General features: G+C 42.9%; 1 protein-coding gene across 2 annotated transcripts in view; it reads left to right on the forward strand.

Moving 5' to 3' along the window:
* Positions 1–22,207, forward strand: part of mcm3ap (minichromosome maintenance complex component 3 associated protein) — an 83,497-nt gene that overhangs the window by 38,798 nt on the left and 22,492 nt on the right. For both annotated transcript variants that reach the window (XM_043693407.2, XM_087988943.1), the window contains 3 exons: positions 1,684–1,961; positions 3,750–3,862; positions 21,520–21,651. In XM_043693407.2, coding sequence (XP_043549342.2) covers positions 1,684–1,961; positions 3,750–3,862; positions 21,520–21,651 — 523 coding nt within the window. The remainder of the gene's footprint in view (positions 1–1,683; positions 1,962–3,749; positions 3,863–21,519; positions 21,652–22,207) is intronic.

Below are 22,207 nucleotides of genomic sequence, written 5' to 3' on the forward strand. Positions count from 1 at the left end.
AATATTGAGAAGTTATGAGGTTATCCTCTCGGTAGGAAAAACAGAAATGCAAAGCTTTTCTTAAATGTTGAAAAGCTGGGACGTGTTGAACTACAAAGAAACTTTGATATACTTCATAATTATAGTTTTGTTCAAGAGATGTGGGCAATGCTGACGCGACCAGCATCTGATTCACCATCCGAAGTGCCCTGGAGAAGGTGCTGTTGAGGCGGTTGTCTTGGACCGCTGCTGTCCTTGGGTGTAGGTACAATTACAATGCTGCTAAGTGAGTTGTGGGATTTTGACCTAGTGAGAGCGAAGGAATGATATAGTTTCAAGTCAGGATGGTGTGCACCTTGGAGTTAGTGGTGTTCATATTGCATTGGTTGCCCTTGCCCTTCTGAGTGTTAGAGTTTGCAGTTTTGAAAAGGTTGCTAGAGGAGACTTGGTGAATGACTCCAGTGCACCTGTATACACACAGCTGCTACTGACCGTCAGTGCTGGAGTGAATGTTGGAGGTGGTGAATAAAATGGAAATCAAGGAGACTGCTTGTTCTTGATTGATATTGAGCTTCTTGTGATGTTGGAGACACACTTATCCATGTAACAAGAGAGCATTCCATCATAGTCTGGACCTGTACCTTATGGATAGTGGACAGACACTGGGAACTCTAAGTGAGTTACTCCCCATGCAATTCCTAGCCTCTGCCCTGTTCTTATAGCTTTAGTATTTGCGTTGAGAATTCAATTGTGTTTCTGGTCAATGATATCTTGTATCCAGTTAGCCAAATTTTCCTGTATCCCATACCTCTTTATTTTCTAAATGAGCCTACCATGGGGGACCTTGGTGATAAACCTGTTGGGACTTTAACCTGGTGGTGTTATTTTAACCCTTTCCTAGCTATGTCATTGGTACCTATATGTACCACAACTTTTGGCTGCTCACCCTCCCCCTTAAGAATCCTGTAGACTTGATCTGAGACATCCCTGATCCTGACACCTGGGAAGCAAGGTACCATCTGGGACTCTCACTTGCGACCACAGTATCTTTTGTTTGTTTGTTCCTCTAACCATCGACTCTCTTATTGCTATTGCTCTCCCAGTCTCTCCCTTTCCCTTTTAAGCCACAGAGGCACATTCTGTGTCAGAGACCTGGCCGCTGTGGCTTTCCCCTGGTAGGTGTTGTCTCTCACCCTTGCTCTCCTGACAGTCACCCAGCTACCTTTTATCCTCTAACTTAGGTGTGACTACCTCCCTCTAACTCCTGTCTATCATCCCCTCATCCTCCCGAATGATCTGAAGTTCATCCAGCTGCAGCTCCAGTTCCCTAAACTGTGGTCTGTGAGGAGGTACATTTCTCGCAAGTGAAGTCAACAGGGTCACTCGTTGTGCAATTGCCCCAGCTTCCATCCCCTTAGCTCTAATTTGCCAAAAAAGATTTTTTTAAAAAGTTAAGAATATGCTGGAAATACTCAGCACGCAACATCTGTAAAGAGAGAAACACAATGTTTTCAAGGTAAAAGTTTGACAAACCTGAATTTTAACACTTTCAGTTGCTGCTTTTGAATGTATTTTCTGTTTTTACACCAAGTTTTCACACAGCTGGAGTATTTGCTGAAGTGAGTGAACATTTTCAGTTGTTTTGAATGTAAATTTCTATTGTTTGTAATATTTGTTGTTTGTAATTTTTGTTACTTTTTGTAGCTGTACCACTAGAGAACCAAACTTCAGCCCAAGAAACGCCTGCTGTCGCACAGTGCTCTCCGCCATCGCCATTGCCTCAGATTGCTGCTCCAGTGGTTGTGATGGTGCCTATCGCCCCTCAGGTGCCTGCTGTGCCTATCGCCCCTCAGGTGCCTGCTGTGCCTATCGCCCCTCAGGTGCCTGCTGTGCCTATCGCCCCTCAGGTGCCTGCTGTGCCTATCGCCCCTCAGGTGCCTGCTGCACCTCCACCCAAGCCTCAACCAGTCTATTCTGAAAAGGTACAGCCTGACTATATCAGAAGTGTGATGTTAACCTTCCTTTTGGAGATTGTGATCTTCCTCCAACTTGTGTTTGTGCTTGTGACTGAGTTTTATATATATATATATATATATATTTTATATATGCACATATAGCATGGTGATTTATTTTTGTTTCTCCATTGCTGTTTGTGTTTGCAGCAGAAGTCGTTAGTTTAGATTAGATTACTTACAGTGCGGAAACAGGCCCTTCGGCCCAACAAGTCCACACCGCCCCGCCGAAGCGCAACCCACCCATACCCTACATTTACCCCTTACCTAACACTACGGGCAATTTAGCATGGTCAATTCACCTGGCCTGCACATCTTTGGACTGTGGGAGGAAACCGGAGCACCCGGAGGAAACCCACGCAGACACAGGGAGAACGTGCAAACTCCACACAGTCAGTCGCCTGAGGCGGGAATTGAGCCCGGGTCTCTGGCGCTGTGAGGCAACAGTGCTAACCACTGTGCCACAGTGCCACCCACAAATGTAATGCTGCTGTGTAGATAAACCAAGTTGTCAACTTGCTGCATGCCAAAGTTTCACAAAATAACAAATCAGATGATAGGAGCACAATGCTGTTGTTAGTTGAGGGAGATAAGTTACCTGGGATTCAGGAAGAGCCAACATTTGTACAAAGAGTGTAAAGATGTTGAATTTTTATTTTTCTGTATTTTTGATATGGACCAAAATGGCTGGTTCAAACAGTCAGAATCGTCTGGTTATAGACCAGCTGGAGGCAGAGGTCTACGTATGAATGTGGTGTGTTATTTTTTGACAGAAGCCATCCAATGTCTAGAAGGACAGAATCTGTCTCTCTTCCATTGACTGTAAGAGCGACCTTTCAGCCTGAAGAAAGCATGTTTACTTCCCCTTGTTACAGTGGAGTTTTGTGAATAAGTCAGAGACCTTTTATAATTGTGAATCATTCACCTTGTGCCTCTTGCAGACAAGTGAAAATATCTGGACAAAAGCCTGAGAAGTAGTATTCAGATGAGTAAAAAGGATTATTTCAGCAAATCCTGTGAACAGGCACCAATGAAATGCCTTCCCAGTCTTCTCTCCACCAATAACACCCATTTTTTTGAGTCTGGTTGCATGTGTGTATGTGCATGCAAAAAGGGGGAGTTTGTAAGTGGGTTAGAGTTTTAATTGTATATTTATAGGTAGTTGTTTATATTAAACAGTAATTGTTGATAAGTGCCAAAAGCTGATCTGAGCTTTTTTTTGTCAACCTGGGTCCAAAAGGACAGGAAACTCGGGGAACATTGCGTAGTTTAATAAAAATGAACGTTTTCCATGATTCTGAGAATACCCATGGGGTCTTTTTGAGAGACACACACACACCATAGTAATGTTAGTTTAGTCAGTATTTTGATCTTTTTCCTGGTTATTGGGCATGAGTGGCAGTGTATCTGCTGGAGTGGATTTCTTTGTTTAATCCTGTAGGTATTGTAAATTCTTTGGAAAAACCAAAAACGTAAATTATAAATCCTACCAGTTCAGTGTTTAATACACTGCTGCAGAATTGTTCAATGTGATAATTAGGTGGAGTAGTGGGCTAATTGTTATTATATTACTGTTTCTTACGGGTAAAATGCAAGAAATCCAAAAGCAAATGAGAGACAATAAAATGTTCTAAATGTCAGCAGATACTCAGTTGAAAGGTAAGGGAAAGCAGTAATGGACGAAGAGCTTTAAATCCGTTCTTTTTTTTATGATGATTGTCTGTTCCATGTGCCAGTATTGCTTTCTGTCCCTTTCAGATGATAGTCGAAGTCGTCAAAGATGTGGTAAATGATATAGTGAAGGATGTTCTCCGCGTGGAGTGTAAAGAAGTGGCAAAAGCAGGGTCAGCTTTTGCTGCTGAAGCCATCAGGTAATAAACTACTTCAGGCTGAATTGTTATCACTGAAGGGCTTGTAGGGTCGTTTTATAAAATTTATTATGAAACAGAAGGAGGCCATTTGACTTAAGTCCATGGAGTAGTCTAATTTGGATTATTTCCTTGTTCCCTGTAGTCCTGCATATTTATTTCATTTTAGTGTTTATCCAGTTTCCATTTGATCTGATTGATTATCTGTGCTTACACTGTTTTGATGGCAGCAAGTTCCAGGTTATTTACCAATAACAACACAAAAATGTTCTTCCTTTCATTCTCCTTGTACCACTTGCCCATAACCTTAAATCGGTGTTCCACTCCTCCTTGCAATATGAGCTACTGTAAACTATTTTTCTTTGTTTACCTTATCCAAATTTGTTTCAGTTGGTGTATCTTGATCAAATCTTCCTCAATCTGCTTTGGATGATTTAAGCTTCTCTAACTTAACTTTGTTGCTCAAATTCCCATTTCTGGATCCATTCTGATCAATTTCCTTTGCTGCTCCTTCTGAATTCTTGCATCCTTCCTCAAGTGTGATGACCAAAGTGGATGCAATACTCCATTGTGGTCAGCGCTTTAAAAGGTTTCCCATGATGTGGAGGTGCTGGTGTAGGACTGTGGTGGACAAAGTCAGAAGTCACATGACACATCATAGAATTATAGAATTCCCTACAGTGTCGAAGCAGCTGTTTGGCCCATTGAGAGTCCACACTGACCCTCCGAAGAGCATCCCACCCAGACCCACTCCCATACCCCTGTAACCCTGTATTTCCCACAGCTAATCCACCTAATCTGCACGTTCCTACAATGCTACAGACAATTTAGCATCGCCCATCCACCTAATCTGCACTTTGGACTGTAGGAGGAAACCGGATCACCCGGAGGAAACCCACGCAGATACAAGGAGAATGTGCAAGCTCCACAGACAATTGCCTGAGGTTGGAATCCAACCCGGATCATTGACACTGTGCGGCAGCAGTGCTAACCAATCAGCCACTGTGCCGAAAGCTTGTGATTTAGATAAACCTGGTGGACTAGCCTGGTGTTTAAAAAGATTCTGGTTAACCTGCTGTTTGTCTCATGAGTACCTTGATTTATGTAGCCCAAGATCCCATGCATTTTGAGTATCCTGAGTAGAACATTGAACAATACAGCACAGGAAAGGGCCATTTGGCCCACAATGTTGTGCTGAATATGACGCCAAACTAAATTATGACGTGGAATCCCTTCCGCCTGCCCTTGGTCCATATCCCTCCACATTCATGTACTTATCTAAAAGTCTCTTAAACACCCCCATCATATCTGCCTCCACCACCACTGCTACCCCTGGCTACACATTTCACGCATTCTACCACTAAGAAAACTTGCTCCTCAAATCTCCTTTGAACTTTCCCCCCTCACCTTAAATGCATGGCCCCAGTTTTAGACATTTCAACTCTGAGGAAAATGATTCTGACCATCAACCCTATCTGTGCATCTCATTATTTAATAGTTTTCTCTTAAATCTGTTTCCTTCTGCCGCTCTAGAGAAAGCACCCCAAGGTTTCCTAGCCTCTTCTTATAGCTTGTACCCTCTGATCCAGGCAGCATCCTGGTAAACCTCTTCTGCGCCCTCTCCAAAGCCTCCACATGCTTCCTGTAATGTGGTGACCAGACTTGAACACAATACTCTAAGAGTGGCCTTACCAAAGTCTTATAAAGCTGCAACATGACATCCTGACTTTTGCACTCAGTACTCCAACCAGTGAAGGCAAGCATGCCATATGCCTTCTTTACCACCCTGTCTATTTGAGTGGCCACTTTCAGGGAGCTATGAACTTGAACCCCAAGATCCCTCTGTACATCAGTGCTGTTCAGGGTCCTGCCATTAACTGTATGCTTTTCCTTAACATTTGATCTCCCAAAGTGCTACAGCTCACACTTACTCAGATTAAACTCAATCTGCTGTTTCTCCACCCATACCTGCAGCTAGTCTATATCCCACTGTATCCTATGACAACTTTCCACACAATCAACAATACCACAGATCTTTGTATCATCTGTAGACTTACTAACCCACCCAGCAACATTTTCGCCCAAGTCATTTATATATATCACAAACAGTGCTCCCAGTATGGATCCTATGAACACCATGACTGCACAGCGGGTCAAGGAGAACCTAGTGTCATGGTGTGGTTAAACCCGAAACACTACATTAGTGTTTCCCACCCTCTGTCCTCTTCTGATCAAAAAAAAGGCTTTCTGAAGAGAACAAGATGAAGATGTACAAGGGAGCAGCCATTAAGAGAGTGGGCCAGTGTTAGAGTGTTAGTTCTGAGGCTTTTGCTTGAGAGGTTTCAGTGCGCACTGCAGAGTGGATCGTCGAGGAGTGCGTAAGGCCTTGTTTTTTGGAATCAGATGGTGAAGCAAAGCTGTAAGTATATAACTCAGTCATCTCAGAGTAACTGAAATGAAACTGATGTCGCAGAGCAGCATGACCTGATTGGCTAATAGGAAATCTGTACAAGATTTGGAAAAAAAGACTCCAAAATGAACTAGATTAGCTAATAAGGGATTGACTAATTAATAATTTAGTTAACTAAGTAGAGATGGCTGGGCAGGTGATGTGCTGCAGCTGTATGATGTGGGAGCTGGCTGATCCCATTGTGAGCTGCAGTGACCACAATTTCAGCAAGTGCTGGTCCCTGTAGGAAATCCGGCTTAGAGATGATGAGCTGGAATCTGAGCTTCAAATTCTGCGGCACATCCAGGAGGGGGAGAGTTCCCTGGATGCTTTGTTTCAGGCGGCTGTCACACCCGGTGGATTAACAATCACAAATTTGGTCAGTGGCCAGGGACGGCAGGGTGTGACTGCAAGTGAGGTAGGTAGTGGAGCCTCTGCTCTTCAACTTGTCCAACTGGATCAAGGTACTTGCTCCTTGTGTGGATGAGCAACAGAGCTGCAGGGAGGATGAGCAGCTGACCAGGGCTCCATGGTACGGGAGGCCATTCAAGAAAGGGGAACAAAAAGACAAATGGTGATTGTCAGGGATTCTATAATAAGGGGGGGACAGAGAGTATCCTTTGTAAGCGGGATCGTGAGTCCTGCACATTACGTTCCCTGCCTGGTGCCAGGGTGCAGGACATCTCTGACTGGCTTGAAAGGATATTGGAACGGCAGGTGGAGGACCCAATTGTTATGGTTCAAGTCATTTCAAACAACATAGGCAAGGCTAGGAAAGATGGCCTCTTCAGGGATTATCAGGAGCTATGAACCAAATTGCTACCTGAGCCACATACAAATTGGTTTAGGAATAAGTAAATTAGGGAAGTAAACACGTAGCTGAAGGAGTGTTGTTGGAAAGAGCAGTTCCATTTCAGTGGGCATTGACATCGGTTGTGGAACAGGGAGGGATCTGTAGCAATGGAATAGTCTCCACTTGAACTGATCTGGAACCCGTGTTCTAGTGAAAAGGATAAATAGGGTGGTCACTAGGACTTTAAACTAGTGAATTAGGGGGAAGGGAAGGGGAAAACAATGGTAAGTATGATAAATAGAAAGGAAACCGCAGGTCAGCATGTGTGCAGAAATGTTTGACCACATGGCAGACCATGAAACAAGTTAAAAGGAAGGATAACTCTGGAGATATTAATAATGGAGATATTAGAATTCGTAAAGAGGGAATAAACGCTTGCATAAAGACACTTTATTTGAATAGTCGTAGCATTCGAAACAAGGCAGATGAGTAACAGCACAAGTCATTGTGAATGAGTTTGATTTAGTAGCCTTTACAGAGACATGGTTGCAAGATGGTCACAATGGAGTTAAATATCCAGGGATATCTGATTATTTACAAGGACAGACAGGAAGGTAAAGGGGGTGGTGCAGCTCTGATATTTAAGGATGACATCAGAGCTGTGGTGAGAGGTTCTATGGAGAATAAGGTCAAATCCATTTGGGTGAAAATTAGAAATTCTTAGAAAAAATAGTCACTGGTAGGCGTAATCTATAGGACACCAAATAATAGTATTACATTGGGATGGGCAGTAATCAAAAAAATAAACTGATGCCTGTAAAAAATGGTACAGCAATTATCATGGGGGAAATCAAATCTACATGTCAAATGGTTGAACCAGTTCAGTCAGGGTAGCCTTGAGGAGGAGCTCATTAAATGTATCCGCAATTGGTTCCATTACATACTATTCAAGGAAACTGAGGGAGCAAGCTATTCTAGATCTGGTCCTGTGTAATGAGACAGTAATAATTAATGATCTCATAGTTAGGGATCCTCTTGGAAGGTGCAGAGATAAAATCCAATACCAGGGTCCTGTGCTTAAACAAAGGAGACTACAATAGGATGAGGGAGGAGTTGGCTAAAGTAGACTGGAAGCAAAGAGATTATGGTGGGATAGTTGACGAATAGTGGATGACTTTCAAAGCAATTTTTTGAAGTGCTCAGCAAAAGTATATACCACTGAAAAGGAAGGACTGTAAGAAAAGGAGCATTCTGCTGTGGATGTCCAAGGAAATAAGAAAGGCTACAAAATGGCAAAGACCAGCAGGAAACTAGAAGATTGAGAAAACTTTAAAGGTCAACAGAAAGCCACAAAAAAAAACTATAAAGAAAAGTAAGGTAGATTGAGAGTAAGCTAGCTCATAATATAAAGACAGATAGCAAACGTTTCTTTAAATAGATAAAATGAAAAAGAGTGGCTAAGGTAAACATTCATCCTTTATAGGATGAAAAGGAGATTTAGGAATGGGATATGAGGAAGTGGCGGAGGCATTTAACAGGTGTATTTTGTTGGTCTTCACAAGGAGGACACTAATAACATGCAGATACTGACAAGGAGATGAAGATAGGTGAGGACCTGAAAACAATCATCATCATGAAAGAGGTAGTGTTGGGCAAGCTAATGGAGCTAAAGGTAGACTAGTCTCTCAGCCCTGATGGAATGCATCCTAGGGTACTAAAAGAGATGGTGGGAGAAATAGCAATTGCACTTGTGGAAATTTTCCAAAATTCATTGGATTCTGGGTCACTTCCAGTAGATTGGAAAACAAGAAGTGTGACACCATTTTTTAAAAAAGGAGGTAGACAAAAGATGGTGAATTATAGGCTGGTTAGCTTAACTTCTATAGTGGGGAAAATGCTTGGATATACTATAAGGAAGAAATATCAAGACACTTGGATAGAAATTGTCCCGTTGGGCAGAAGCAGTATGGGTTCATGAAAGGCATGTTATGCTTAACTAATCTTCTGGAATTCCATGAAGACATTACAAGCTTGGTAGACAACGTGGACCCAGTAGATGCGGCGTATCTAGATTTCCAAAAGACATTCAACAAGGTCCTGCACAAAAGGCTGCTGCTTAAGATAAGGATGCAAGGTATTAGCATGGACAGAGGATTGGTTAACTAACGGGAAGCAAACAGTGGGGATAAATGAGTGCTTTTCTGGTTGGCCAGCAATGACTAGTGGTATGCCTCAAGGATCCGTATTGGAACTACGTATAATGTGTCAAAGTTTGCGGATGACACTAAGATGAGTGGTAGGGCAAAGAATGCAGATGACTGAAACTTTGCAAAAGGACATAGATACTTTGAATGGGCAAAACTCTGGCAAATGGAGTACAATATTAATAAATGTAAAGTCATTCATTTTGGGAGGAATAATAGTAAAAAGGATTATTATTTAAATGGTAAAAAAGTACAGCATGTTGCCGTGCAGAGGGACCTGGGTGTCCTTGTGCATGAATCTGAGATTTGGCCTGCAGGTGCAACAGGTAATTAAAAAGGCAAATGGAATTTTGTCTTTCATTATTGAAGGGATTGAATTTAAAAGCAGGGAGGTTATGTTGTAGCTATATAGGGTGCTGGTGAGGCCACACCTGGAGTACTGTGTGCAGTTTTGATCTCCTTACTTGAGAAAGGATGTACTGGCACTAGAGGGTGTGCAGAGGAGGTTCACTAAGTTGATTCTAGAGTTAAAAGAGTCGGCTTATGAGGAGAGACTGAGTAGACTGGGATTATATTCATTGGAATTTAGAAGAATGAAGGGGTATCCTATAGAAACACATAAAATTATGAAGAGAATAGATAAGACAGAGGTCGAGAGGATGTTTCCACTGGTGGGTGAAAGTAGGACAAGAGGGCATAGCCTCAAAATTAGGGGAAGCAGATTTCTGACTGAATTGAGAAGGAATGTCTTTACCCAGAGGGTTGTGAATCTATGGAATTCCCTGCCCAGTGAAATATTTCACCCTTCCTCAGGAAATGTTTTTAAAGCTAAGATAGATAATTTCTTTGAACAGTAAAGGAATTAGGGGTTATGGAGAGAGGGTGGGTAAGCAGAGTTGAGGCTATGAAAAGATCAGCCATGATCATATCGAATGGTGAAGTGGGCTTGAAGGGCCAGATGGCCTACTCTTGCTCCAAGTTCTTACACTGTTAATGTAATAAAGACATACAAGATGACCAGAAGATGAGATAGGGTGGAGAGTGAGAGTCTTTTTCCTAGGATGATGATGTCTGCTTGTAGGAGGGGGCAGAGCTGAAAATTGAGGGGTGGTAGATTTAAGACAGATGTCAGAGGCAGGTTCTTTACTTAGAGTGGTAAGGGCGTGGAATGTCCTCCCTGTCAATGTAGTTAACTCAGCCACATTAGGGGTATTTAAACAGTCCTGGGATAAGCACATGGATGATGATTGGAAGGTGTGAGGGGATGAGCTTAGATTAGTTCACAGGTTGGTGCAACATTGAGGGCCGAAGGGCATGTACTGCGTTGTATTGTTCACTGTTAAATGCGTGTAAATCCTATCCCTGAGAATTCTCTTCCCAATAGCTTCCCACTCACCGATGTGAGACTCACTGGTTTATAGTTTCCTGGACTGTTCCTATTTTCTTTCTTCAACAAAGGAACAACATTAGCTACTTGCCCGTTCTCTGGGACCTCTCCAGTGGCTAATGAGGATGCAAAGATCTTGGTCAAGGCCCCAGCAATCTCCTGTCTTGCCTCCCTCATTAACCTGGGATAGATACCATATGGCCCTGGGGACTTGTGCTGTTCAAGAGACCCAACACTAGTTCTTTCTTGATCTCAAAATGCCCGAGCATGCTATGTACATCTTACTATCCTCCATATCTTTTTCTTACTCGTTTAGGATCTCACCCATATCCTCTGCCTCCAAGCACAAGTTCCCTCCTTTTATCTTTTTGTTTTTAATGTATGTTGTGCCACCTTCCAAAATTTATGCATTTGAAGTTCCCTGAGTCCCTCCCTTTGCACAATGTCCCATTGAATTAGTTAATTGTGCCTCTCCTTATCCTGTTTGCAAAAAAGGTATCTCCTCACCAAAGGAGGCAAAGTTTTTCTTTCAAGGGCTCTTTGAACTTTTCTGCAATGCCAGTACTTTGGTTTTTTAATGGTTTTTTAATGATTCAATGTTATAGCAGTTCAGGATGTCACTGATGACCTGTGAGTCTAGAATCAGGAATCTCAGTCTATGGATATGGAGTAGTCAGTTTGGGACTGAAAGGAGGAGGAATTTCTCACCCAGAAATTGCTGAGCCTGTGGCAGTCTCTGTTATAAAAAGTGTTTGAGGTCAAAACATTGAATGTTTTCAAGGAGGAGTTGGATATAGTTCTCAGGAATATTAGAATCAAAGGGAATGGGGAGAAAGCAGGGAAAGGGTTGGAGTTGAATGATCAGCCATGATTACGTTGAATAGTCAAACAAGCTCAAAGAGGCATTGCTGAGCAGCATGTAATGCATTGTAATGAAAAGAAAAATGTTCCCTTTCTCTTATTTGAAGGTGGTGTTGTAGATAGATACCAAATTGTGGGAGGAAATAGTTTTGGAGGTTAGAGTGCTCCTTGAACTATTGCATGAGGTATTTTAGGTTTTGGAGGTGATTTCCTCGAATTTCAGGAGCAGCAATTATTGTTTCATATGCTGTTGCATTGTTTTGGAACTTTGGAAAAAAAAAGTCAAAACAACAGTTTTAAAAGGGAGAAGAGCAGACAAAGGAAGCACATGGTAAGGACTGTGCAGGAGAGAGAGTGAGAGAACCCTGCACAGTTTCCGCCTTTGCTGTTTGATTTTGTGTATCGCTGGACATCGGAGTGAATCTGGGAAAATTAACAAACAGTGAAATTCACAACTAATCTTGGAGGAACTGTTGGGTGATGTTCACAGCACAGAATCAGATAAGTTAATTGTTTTAAGCCTGTCTCAAGAGAAAGGCTGCAGTAGTGAGTATAGTGGATTCTTTCTTGATTATATGTTTTTGGAGATAAATCTCTTGATTAAACTTAAAATATAAGCCATAGCTATTAATTTAACCTGGGGCAGTATTTGTAGAGGAATAAGACGGTGTTATTTTCTGGGTCTGTAGATTGTGAAGGAGGAAAAATGGCCTTTGCAGTGATATGTACTTCTTGTCAGATGTGGGAGTTTAAAGAGAGTTTAAGGGTTACTGCGGATTATATCTGCCATAAATGCTGTTGGATGCGAATCTTATCAGATTGAATGGATCGGTTGAAGAGACAGTTAGAAGCAATGAGGAATTTGCAACAGCAACAGTATGTGATGGATGGCAGTTATAGGAAGGGGGGAAAGTCTCCGATACAGTGACATAGATGGGTTAACTCCAGGAAGGGTAAGAGAGGTAGGCAGCTAGTGCAGGAGTCTTTTGTGGATATACCCATTTCAAACAGGTATGCTGTTTTGGAAAATGTAGGGGGTGATGGATTCTCTGGGGAACATAGCACGAAAAGCCAAGTTTCTGGTATTGAGACTGGCTCTAATGCAACGAAGGATATGCCGGCTTCCAAGTGATCAATTGTGTTAGGGGCTTCTGTAGTTCGAGGTACAGGCAGACGTTTCTGTGGCCAGCAGAGAAAAAGCAGAATGGTATGTTGTTTCCCTGGTGCCAGGATCAAGGATGTCTCAGAGAGGGTGCAGAATGTTCTCACGGGGGAGAGGGGCCAGCAGGAGGTCATTGTCCACATTGGTTCCAATATCATTGGTTCCAATGATATTGGAAGGGAAAAGGTTGAGATTCTGAAGGGAGATTACAGAGAGTTAGGCAGGATTTTAAAAAGGAGGTCCTCAAGGGTAGTAATATCTGGATTACTCCCAGTGCTACGAGCTAGTGAGGGCAGGAATAGGAGGATAAAGCAGATGAATGCATGGCTGAGGAGCTGGTGTATGGGAAAAGGACTAACATTTTTGGATCATTGGAATCTCTTTTAGGGTAGAAGTGACCTGTACAAGAAGGACGGATTGCACCTAAATTGGAAGGGGACTAATATACTGGCAGGGAAATTTGCTCGAACTGCTTGGGAGGATTTAAACTAGTAAGGTGGGGGGGTGGGACCCAGGGAGATAGTGAGGAAAGAGATCGATCTGAGAAGGGTACAGCTGAGAACAGAAGTGAGTCAAACAGTCAGGGCAGGCAGAGACAAGGTAGGACTAATAAATTAAACTGCATTTATTTCAATGCAAGGGGCCAAACAGGGAAGGCAGATGAACTCAGGACATGGTTAGGAACATGGGACTGGGATATCATAGCAATTACGGAAACATGGCTCAGGAATGGGCAGGACTGGCAGCTTAATGTTCCAGGATACAAATGCTACAGGAAGGATAGAAAGGGAGGCAAGAGAGGAGGGGGGAGTGGCATTTTTGATAAGGGATAGCATTATAGCTGTGCTGAGGGAGGATATTCCCAGAAATACATCTAGGGAAGTTATTTGGGTGGAACTGAGAAATAAGAAAGGGATGATCACCTCATTGCTATTGTATTATAGACGCCTCAATAGTCAGAGGGAAATTGAGAAACAAACTTGTAAGGAGATCTCCACTATCTGTAAGAATAATAGGGTAGTTATGGTAGGGGATTTTAACTTTCCAAACATCGACTGGGACTGCCATAGTGTTAAAGGTTTAGATGGAGTGGAATTTGTTAAGTGTGTACAAGACAATTTTCTGATTCAGTATGTGGATGTAGCTACTAGAGAAGGTGCAAAACTTGACCTACTCTTGGGGAAATAAGGCAGGGCAGGTGACTGAGGTGTCAGTAGGGGAGCACTTTGGGGCTAGCGATCATGGTTCTATTCGTTATAAAATAGTGATGGAAAAGGATAGACCAGATCTAAAAGTTGAAGTTCTAAATTGGAGAAAGGCTAATTTTGACGGTATGAGGCAAGAACTTTCGAAAGCTGATTGGTGGCAGATGTTCACAGGTAAAGGGACGGCTGGAAAATGGAAGCCTTCAGAAATGAGATAACAAGAATCCAGAGAAAGTATATTCCTGTCAGGGTGAAAGGGCAGGCTGGTAGGTATAGGGAATGCTGGATGACTAAAGAAACTGAAGGTTTAGTTAAGAAAAAGAAGGAAGCATATGTAAGGTATAGACAGGATAGATCGAGTGAATCCTTAGTGTATAAAGGCAGTAGGAGTATACTTAAGAGGGAAATCAGGAGGGCAAAACGGGGACAAGAGATAGCTTTGGCAAATAGAATTAAGGAGAATCCAAAGGGTTTTTACAAATATGTTAAGGACAAAAGGGTAACGAAAGAGAGAATAGGGCTCCTCAAAGATCAGCAAGGCGGCCTTTGTGTGGAGCCACAGAAAATGGGGGAGATACGAAATGAACATTTTGCATCAGTATTTACTGTGGAAAATGATATGGAAGATATAGACTGTTGGGAAATAGATGGTGACATCTTGCAAAATGTCCAGATTACAGAGAAGGAAGTACTGGATGTCTTGAAATGGTTAAAAGTGGATAAATCCCCTGGACCTGATCAGGTGTACCCGGGAACTCTGTGGGAAGCTAGAGAAGTGATTACTGGGCCTCTTGCTGAGATATTTGTATCATCGATAGTCACAGGTGAGGTGCCGGAAGACTGGAGGTTGGCAAATGTGGTGCCACCGTTTAAGAAGGACGGTAAAGACAAGCCAGGGAACTATAGACAGGTGAGCCTGACCTTGGTGGTGGGCAAGTTGTTGGAGGGAATCCTGAGGGACAGGATGTACATGTATTTGGAAAGGCAAGGACTGATTTGGGATAGTCAACATGGCTTTGTGTGTGGGAAATCATGTCTCACAAACTTGATTGAGTTTTTGGAAGAAGGAACAAAGAAGATTGAAGATTTAGTATTACAGCTGTGGAAAGGACGATGGATGAAGACTCGCCATCTGAGGTAGTTTGGGCTGAGGTTAGGAATAGGAAAGGTGAGCTCACCCTGTTAGGATTTTTTTACAGGCCTCCTAATAGTCCTAGAAACGTAGAAGAAAGGATTGCGAGGATGATTCAAGAGAAGAGTGAAAGTAATAGGGTGGTTATTATGGGGGACTTTAACTTTCCTGATATTGTTTGGGAAAGCTATAGCTCAAGTTCGTTAGATGGGTCAGTGTTTGTCCAATGTGTGCAGGAGGGTTTCCTGACACAATATGTAGATAGGCCAACAAGAGGTGAGGCCATACTGGATTTGGTTCTGGGTAATGAATCAGGCCAGGTGTTAGAATTAGAGGTAGGTGAGCACTTTGGGGACAGTGACCACAATTCGGTGACTTTTACTCTAGTGATGGAGAGGGATAAGTGTGCACTACAGGGCAAGAGTTATAGCTGGGGGCAGGGAAATTATGATGCGGTGAGGCATGACTTAGGATGTGTGGCCTGGAAAAGTAAGCTTCAAGGCAACGGCGTAATTGATATGTGGAGCTTGTTCAAGGAGCAACTATTGAGTGTCCTTGATAAGTATGTACCCGTCAGGCAGGGAGGAAAGGGTCGTGTGAGGGAGCCGTGGTTTAATAAGGAATTGGAATCCCTTGTTAAATGGAAGAGGGCGGCCTATGTAAAGATGAGGCGTGAAGGTTCAATTGGGGCGATTGAGAGTTATAAGGTAGCCAGGAAGGACCTGAAGAGAGAGCTAAGAGCAGCAAGGAGGGGACATGAAAGGTCCTTAGTTGGTAGGATTAGGGAAAACCCTAAGGCTTTCTATAGCTATGTCAGGAATAAAAGAATTGTTGTCAATGTGAATACTGAGTCACAATTAAGTAGAATGGATGGCTTTGAGGTGTGTAGAGAAGAGGTGTTGGAAATTCTGGAAAGGGTGAAAATAGATAAGTCCCCTGCGCCTGATGGCATTTATCCTAGGATTCTCTGGGAAGCAAGGGAGGAGATTGCAGAGCCATTGGCCTTGATGTTTATGTCCTCGTTGTCTACAGGAGTAGTGCCAGAAGATTGGAGGCTAGCAAATGTGGTTCCCTTGTTCAAGAAGGGGAGTACGGATAACCCTAGTAACTATAGGCCGGTGAGTCTCACTTCTGTTGTGGGCAAAATCTTAGAGAGAATTGTAAGGGATAGGATTTATGAACATCTGGATAGGAATAATGTGATCAAGGATAGTCAGCATGGTTTTGTGAAGGGCAGGTCGTGCCTCACAAACCTTATTGAATTCTTTGAAAAGGTGACTAAGGAGGGGAAAGCGGTAGATGTGGTGTACATGGATTTTAGTAAGGCGTTTGATAAGGTTCCCCATGGTAGGCTACTGCAAAAAATACGGAGGTATGGCATTGAGGGTGAGTTGGAGGTTTGGATTAGGAGTTGGCTGGCTGGAAGAAGACAGAGGGTAGTAGTTGATGGCAAAGGTTCATCTTGGAGTGCCGTCACTAGCGGTGTTCCGCAAGGATCTGTTTTGGGACCATTGCTGTTTGTCATTTTTATAAATGACCTGGAGGAGGGGTTAGAAGGTTGGGTGAGCAAGTTTGCGGATGATACGAAAGTCGGAGGAGTTGTTGACAGTGAGGAAGGATGTGGCAGGTTACAGCGGGATATAGATAAGCTGCAGAACTGGGCAGAAAGGTGGCAAATGGAGTATCAATGTAGCTAAGTGTGAGGTGATTCACTTTGGTAAGAGTAACAAAAAGATGGGGTACTGGGCTAATGGACGGATACTTGGTAGTGTGGATGAGCAGAGGGATCTTGGTGTCCATGTACACAGATCTCTGACAGTTGCCACCCAGGTAAATAGTGTGGTGAAGAAGGCATATGGCGTACTGGCTTTTATTGGTAGAGGAATTGAGTTCTGGAGTAATGAGGTTATGTTGCAGTTGTATAAGACTCTGGTGCGGCCGCATCTGGAGTATTGTATGCAGTTTTGGTCGCCATACTATAGGAAGGATGTGGAGGCACTGGAACGGGTGCAGAGGAGGTTTACCAGGATGTTGCCTGGTATGGTAGAAAGATAGTATGAGGAAAGGCTGAGGCACTTGGGGTTGTTTTCATTGGAGAAAAGAAGGTTTAGGGGTGACTTGATAGAGGTGTACAAGATGATTAGGGGTTTAGATAGGGTCGACAGTGAGAATCTTTTTCCACGTATGGAGTCAGCTATTACAAGGGGGCATAGCTTTAAATTAAGGGGGGGGGGGGGGGTAGGTATAGGACAGATGTTAGGGGTAGGTTCTTTACTCAGCGAGTCGTGAGTTCATGGAATGCCCTGCCAGTAGCAGTGGTGGACTCTCCCTCATTATGGGCATTTAAGCGGGCATTGGATAGGCATTGGATAGTGGGGCTAGTGTAGGTTAGGTGGGCTTGGATCGGCGCAACATCGAGGGCCGAAGGGCCTGTACTGCGCTGTATTCTTCTATGTTCTATGAGGGCAGAGCAGTAGATGTGATCTATATGGACTTCAGTAAGGCGTTCGACAAGGTTCCCCATGGGAGACTGATTAGCAAGGTTAGATCTCATGGAATACAGGGAGAACTAGCCATTTGGATACAGAACTGGCTCAAAGGTAGAAGACAGAGGGTGGTAGTGGAGGGTTGTTTTTCAGACTGGAGGCCTGTGACCAGTGGAGTGCCACAAGGATCGGTGCTGGGCCCTCTACTTTTTGTCATTTACATAAATGATTTGGATGCAAGCATAAGAGGTACAGTTAGTAAGTTTGCAGATGACACCAAAATTGGAGGTGTAGTGGACAGCAAAGAGACCAGATGGGCCAATGTGCTGAGAAGTGGCAGATGGAGTTTAATTCAGAGAAATGTGAGGTGCTGCATTTTGGGAAAGCAAATCTTAGCAGGACTTAGGGTAAGGTCCCAGGGAGTATTGCTGAACAAAGAGACCTTGGAATGCAGGTCATAGCCCCTTGAAAGTGGAGTCGCAGGTAGATAGGATAGTGAAGAAGGCGTTTGTTATGCTTTCCTTTATTGGTCAGAGTATTGAGTATAGGAGTTGGGAGGTCATGTTGCGGCTGTACGGGACATTGGTTAGGCCACTGTTGGACTATTGCATGCAATTCTGGTCTCCTTCCTATCGGAAAAATGTTGTGAAATTTGAAAGGGTTCAAAAACGATTTACAAGGATGTTGCCAGGGTTGGAGGATCTGAACTACAGGGAGAGGCTAAACAGGCTGGGGCTGTTTTCCCTGGAGCATCGGAGGCTGAGGGGTGACCTTATAGAGGTTTACAAAATCATGAGGGGCATGGATAGGATAAATAGACAAAATCTTTTCCCTGGGGTGGGGGGTGTCTAGAACTAGACGGCATAGGTTTAGAATGAGAAGGGAAAGATATAAAAAGAGACCTAAGGGGCAACTTTTTCATGCAGATGGTGGTATGTGTATGGAATGAGCTGCCAGAGGATGTGGTGGAGGCTGGTACAATTGCAACATTTAAAAGGCATTTGGATGGGTATATGAATAGGAAAGGTTTGGAGGGATATGGACCAGGTGCTGGCAGGTGGGACTAGATTGGGTTGGGATATCTGGTCGGAATGGACGGGTTGGACCGAAGGGTCTGTTTCCATGCTGTACATCTCTATGACTCTGTCTGTTGCACTCTGGCTGATGTAGAGCATTGAGGCATACTCTTCGTCTTCCCAACTCTTTCGGCATTGTAGACTGAAACATCATACCAACATAGACTGGGGTGAGCAAGTAGAGAAAATGGAAGAAACTAACTTCACGTTTCACAACAGTATGGTGGCTCAGTGGTTAGCACTGCTGCCTCACCATGCCAGGGACCTGGGTTCAATTCCCAAGGCAGCTGTCTGTGTGGAGTTTGCACATTCTCCCCGTGTCTGTGTGGGTTTCCTCCGGCTGCTCCGGTTTCCACCCACAGTCCAAAGATGTGCAGGTTAGGTGAATTGGCCATGCTAAATTTCCCGTAGTGTTAGGTGCATTAGTCAGGGGTAAATGTAGGGGAATGGGTTTGGGTGGGATGCTCTTCGGAGGGTCGGTCTGGACTTGTTGGGCCGAAGGGCCTGTTTCCACACCATAGGGAATCTCAAAGCTGGTCAGTCTTAATGTCTGTGAAGCTGTGAATTCAGTTCAGATTCTATGATCAACATCACATTTTTCCTTGAGTTTGTATGTCCTAGATGAAATAGTTTGAGCTGCTTTAAAAGAATAGAATAAAATATCCTTTCGGGTCGCCGGTTTTAACCTGTAATTGTCAGTGCAGCATTGCCTCTGAAGTCCTCTTAGCCAGAAAAGTCATAGAGAGCTACTGTGGGAGGAGTGGAAAATGATTGCAGTTCTTGTCACAGTAGATGGTAACTTAGCACACACCAAATCGTTTAATAGCCCACCTCTGGTTAAGCTTGACACAGATTTGTGAAACAGAAAATATTCCTTTCTGCTGAATTAACATTACTTGCCCTGAGGAGCACGAGAAGGTTATTGAAGCCAGATATGTTTCAAGTATTGTATTATTATGGCAAGAAAACAAGGAAACAGCATGTTACTTGGAAAATAAGCAATCTTGCAATACATATTATGTAAATCACTAAAAGTGCAACTTGGAGATGTAAGTACATACGAAAGCAAAGCAAATACTTGAGTTTAATTTAGAGGGATTGAATTGGGAAAAAATATAGAGAAGTTGTGATGTGCTGAAGATTTGTCACATATTGTCATTTAGAAATTTTGATTGTAAAGTAAAGGAATTTGGAAATTTGACTTTCGTTCTGAGAAAGAGTACTTTTACATGAAGAGGTCAGAAAATGTTTGAACAGCAAGTGCAAACATAGTTTCATGAAAGTCTGTTAAATGATCAACAGGCTAAATGAAGAGTTTGCAATTTGAACTTTAGGACACTCAAAGACAGATGGCCAATGACTACAATCGTGTTTCAATTAAGAAGGGATTCACTTCCACCAGAAAGACAGTTTAGATTCAGAGGGCTTCAAGCCATTAGAGCTGGAAAGACTTTTGCTATTTTTGCAGCTTCAAAGTGGTCCAAGTCAGAGAAAGCTCAGTCCTTTGACTGTCTGTATGCAATAAACTGAATTGTATTAAGTGAATATACAGAGAGGCGACGATAGAAGTGATAATTTCACTGGATTTAAGTACTAGTAAAGGATTTAGCTGAGAGAATCCTTCTTTGCTGTTTATGATCAGACATCTTTCATATATTTTGTTACTTGAGCTTATTACACAAAATAAATCAGGTACTCGTGTAAAACTTGCATTGGTAACGCTGTATGAAAATGTTGGTGAGTGACCTACACAGTAACCAAAGTGCAAAACGTTTTCCTCACATCTGACTTGTCAAGGGACGTCCCATCAGTTGTGATCATAACAGTTAAGTAAATGTCCATCCAGCTTGGAAAAAGAATGCTTATGGTGCTGCATGGAGTTCTGTTTAGCCTATTCTAAAAGCAATGCAGAGGCACAGGAGAGGCTTCAAAAAGAAAGAAACCAGATCTGAAGACAGAAATATTAAAGTATGAACAGATGGTTCTTTGAAAAACAAAATAGCCTTTCGGCGTATGGATACCATTGGCAAGACCAGTATTTCTTGACTGACCTAATTGTCTTTGAATAGACAGTGATTGAGGAGAAAGTGAGGACTGGATATCAGTGTCGAAAAGTGTGGTGCTGGAAAAGCACAGCTGGTCAGAATGAAGAGCTCATGCTCAAAACGTCAACTCCTGCTCTTCGGATGCTGCATGGCCAGCTGTGCTTTTCCAGCACCACACATTTTGATGATAATGAATGATTTCCCAGGCTATTTCACAGGGCGGTTATGGATCAACTACAGTGCTCTTGGTTTGGAGCCACATATAAGCCAGATCATCTGAGGACAGCAGCTTTCTGAGGCAGACATGTTTTTAAAATGATTTCATTATTAATACTACCTTTTTAGCTTTCAAAACTAGTTTCTGTAAACAATGAATTTAAATTTTGTCACTTATTTTGGTGGGGTTTCTGCTAAGTCCCCATGGCCTCTGGGATTACTAGTCCAGTGGTATTATCATCTCACAACTGCTTCCTAACAGACATCATGAGCATTTTGGAAAGATTTAGCCAAAGTAGACGAAGCAAAAGTGTATTCCTACTTTTGTGGAACAGCAATATTGACTGCCATCCAGTAAGAGAATCAGCAAGAACTCAAGTAGGAAACTTAGAAGCAATACAGTAATATAAATGTAGAACTCAAGTTATCACAATGTGAAATAAAACTTACGACCCTATCTAGCTCCTCTTTAAATAAGTTTGAAGGAGAGGGAATAAATGATTATATTGATAGAAGAGTAAGCAAATTTTGGTGGAGTCAAATGGCCTGATTTTGTGTTGTATAATTATATAATTCTGTGGAAGATTAGCTTTTAAATGCCCACTGAATTTTGTCATGGGTGTCATCGTTTTGTATTTTTCTAGTTTGTCAAACAGATCGTCGGAGGAGCTGATAGCAGAAGTTACCAAGGATATGCTGATGCAGACTTCATCTGAGGAGCTTCAGGCAGAGAGACAGAGGATTGAAGATGAAAAACGCAGAATTGAACAGGCCAGGTGGTGCTCTTTTCTTTGTCACCTTCTCCAGCTCCATACTTCCTGCATCTCTATTCCATTTGAGCCCCCTTGTGCCTTCTGAATTTCTTTGCCCTCCCACTGGTGTGTCACTGCTGCTTAGGCTCTGGAATTCTGTGTCTAAATACCTCCACCTTTCACCCTCTCAACTACCACCCCCAAATTCCTCCCACAACCATCCTTAAAATCTAGCTCCTTGACTAATGATTTGGCTATCTGTCCTGTCTTAAAGAGAGAAAGTGAGGACTGCATTTGCTGGGGATCAGGGCCGAAATGTGTAGTGGTGGAAAAGCACAGCTGGTCAGGCAGCATCCGAGGAGTCGGAGAGCCGAAGTTTCGGGCATAAGCTCGTTCCTGATGAAGGGCTTGTGCCTGAAATGTTGTCCTGCTCATCGGATGCTGCCTGACCTGCAGTGCTTTGCCAGTGCCACACTCTTCAAATCTATCTTAATATCCCCTTAATGCCTTGATGTTGCATTTTTTTTTATTAAACTTTGTGAAGTGCTTTAGATTTGCTTTGGTTTTATATCTGTAAGGT

The sequence above is a fragment of the Chiloscyllium plagiosum genome, unplaced genomic scaffold (assembly GCF_037043375.1).
Source record: "Chiloscyllium plagiosum isolate Xiang-an unplaced genomic scaffold, Cpla_swu_hap1 HiC_scaffold_7, whole genome shotgun sequence".
NCBI lineage: Eukaryota > Metazoa > Chordata > Chondrichthyes > Orectolobiformes > Hemiscylliidae > Chiloscyllium > Chiloscyllium plagiosum.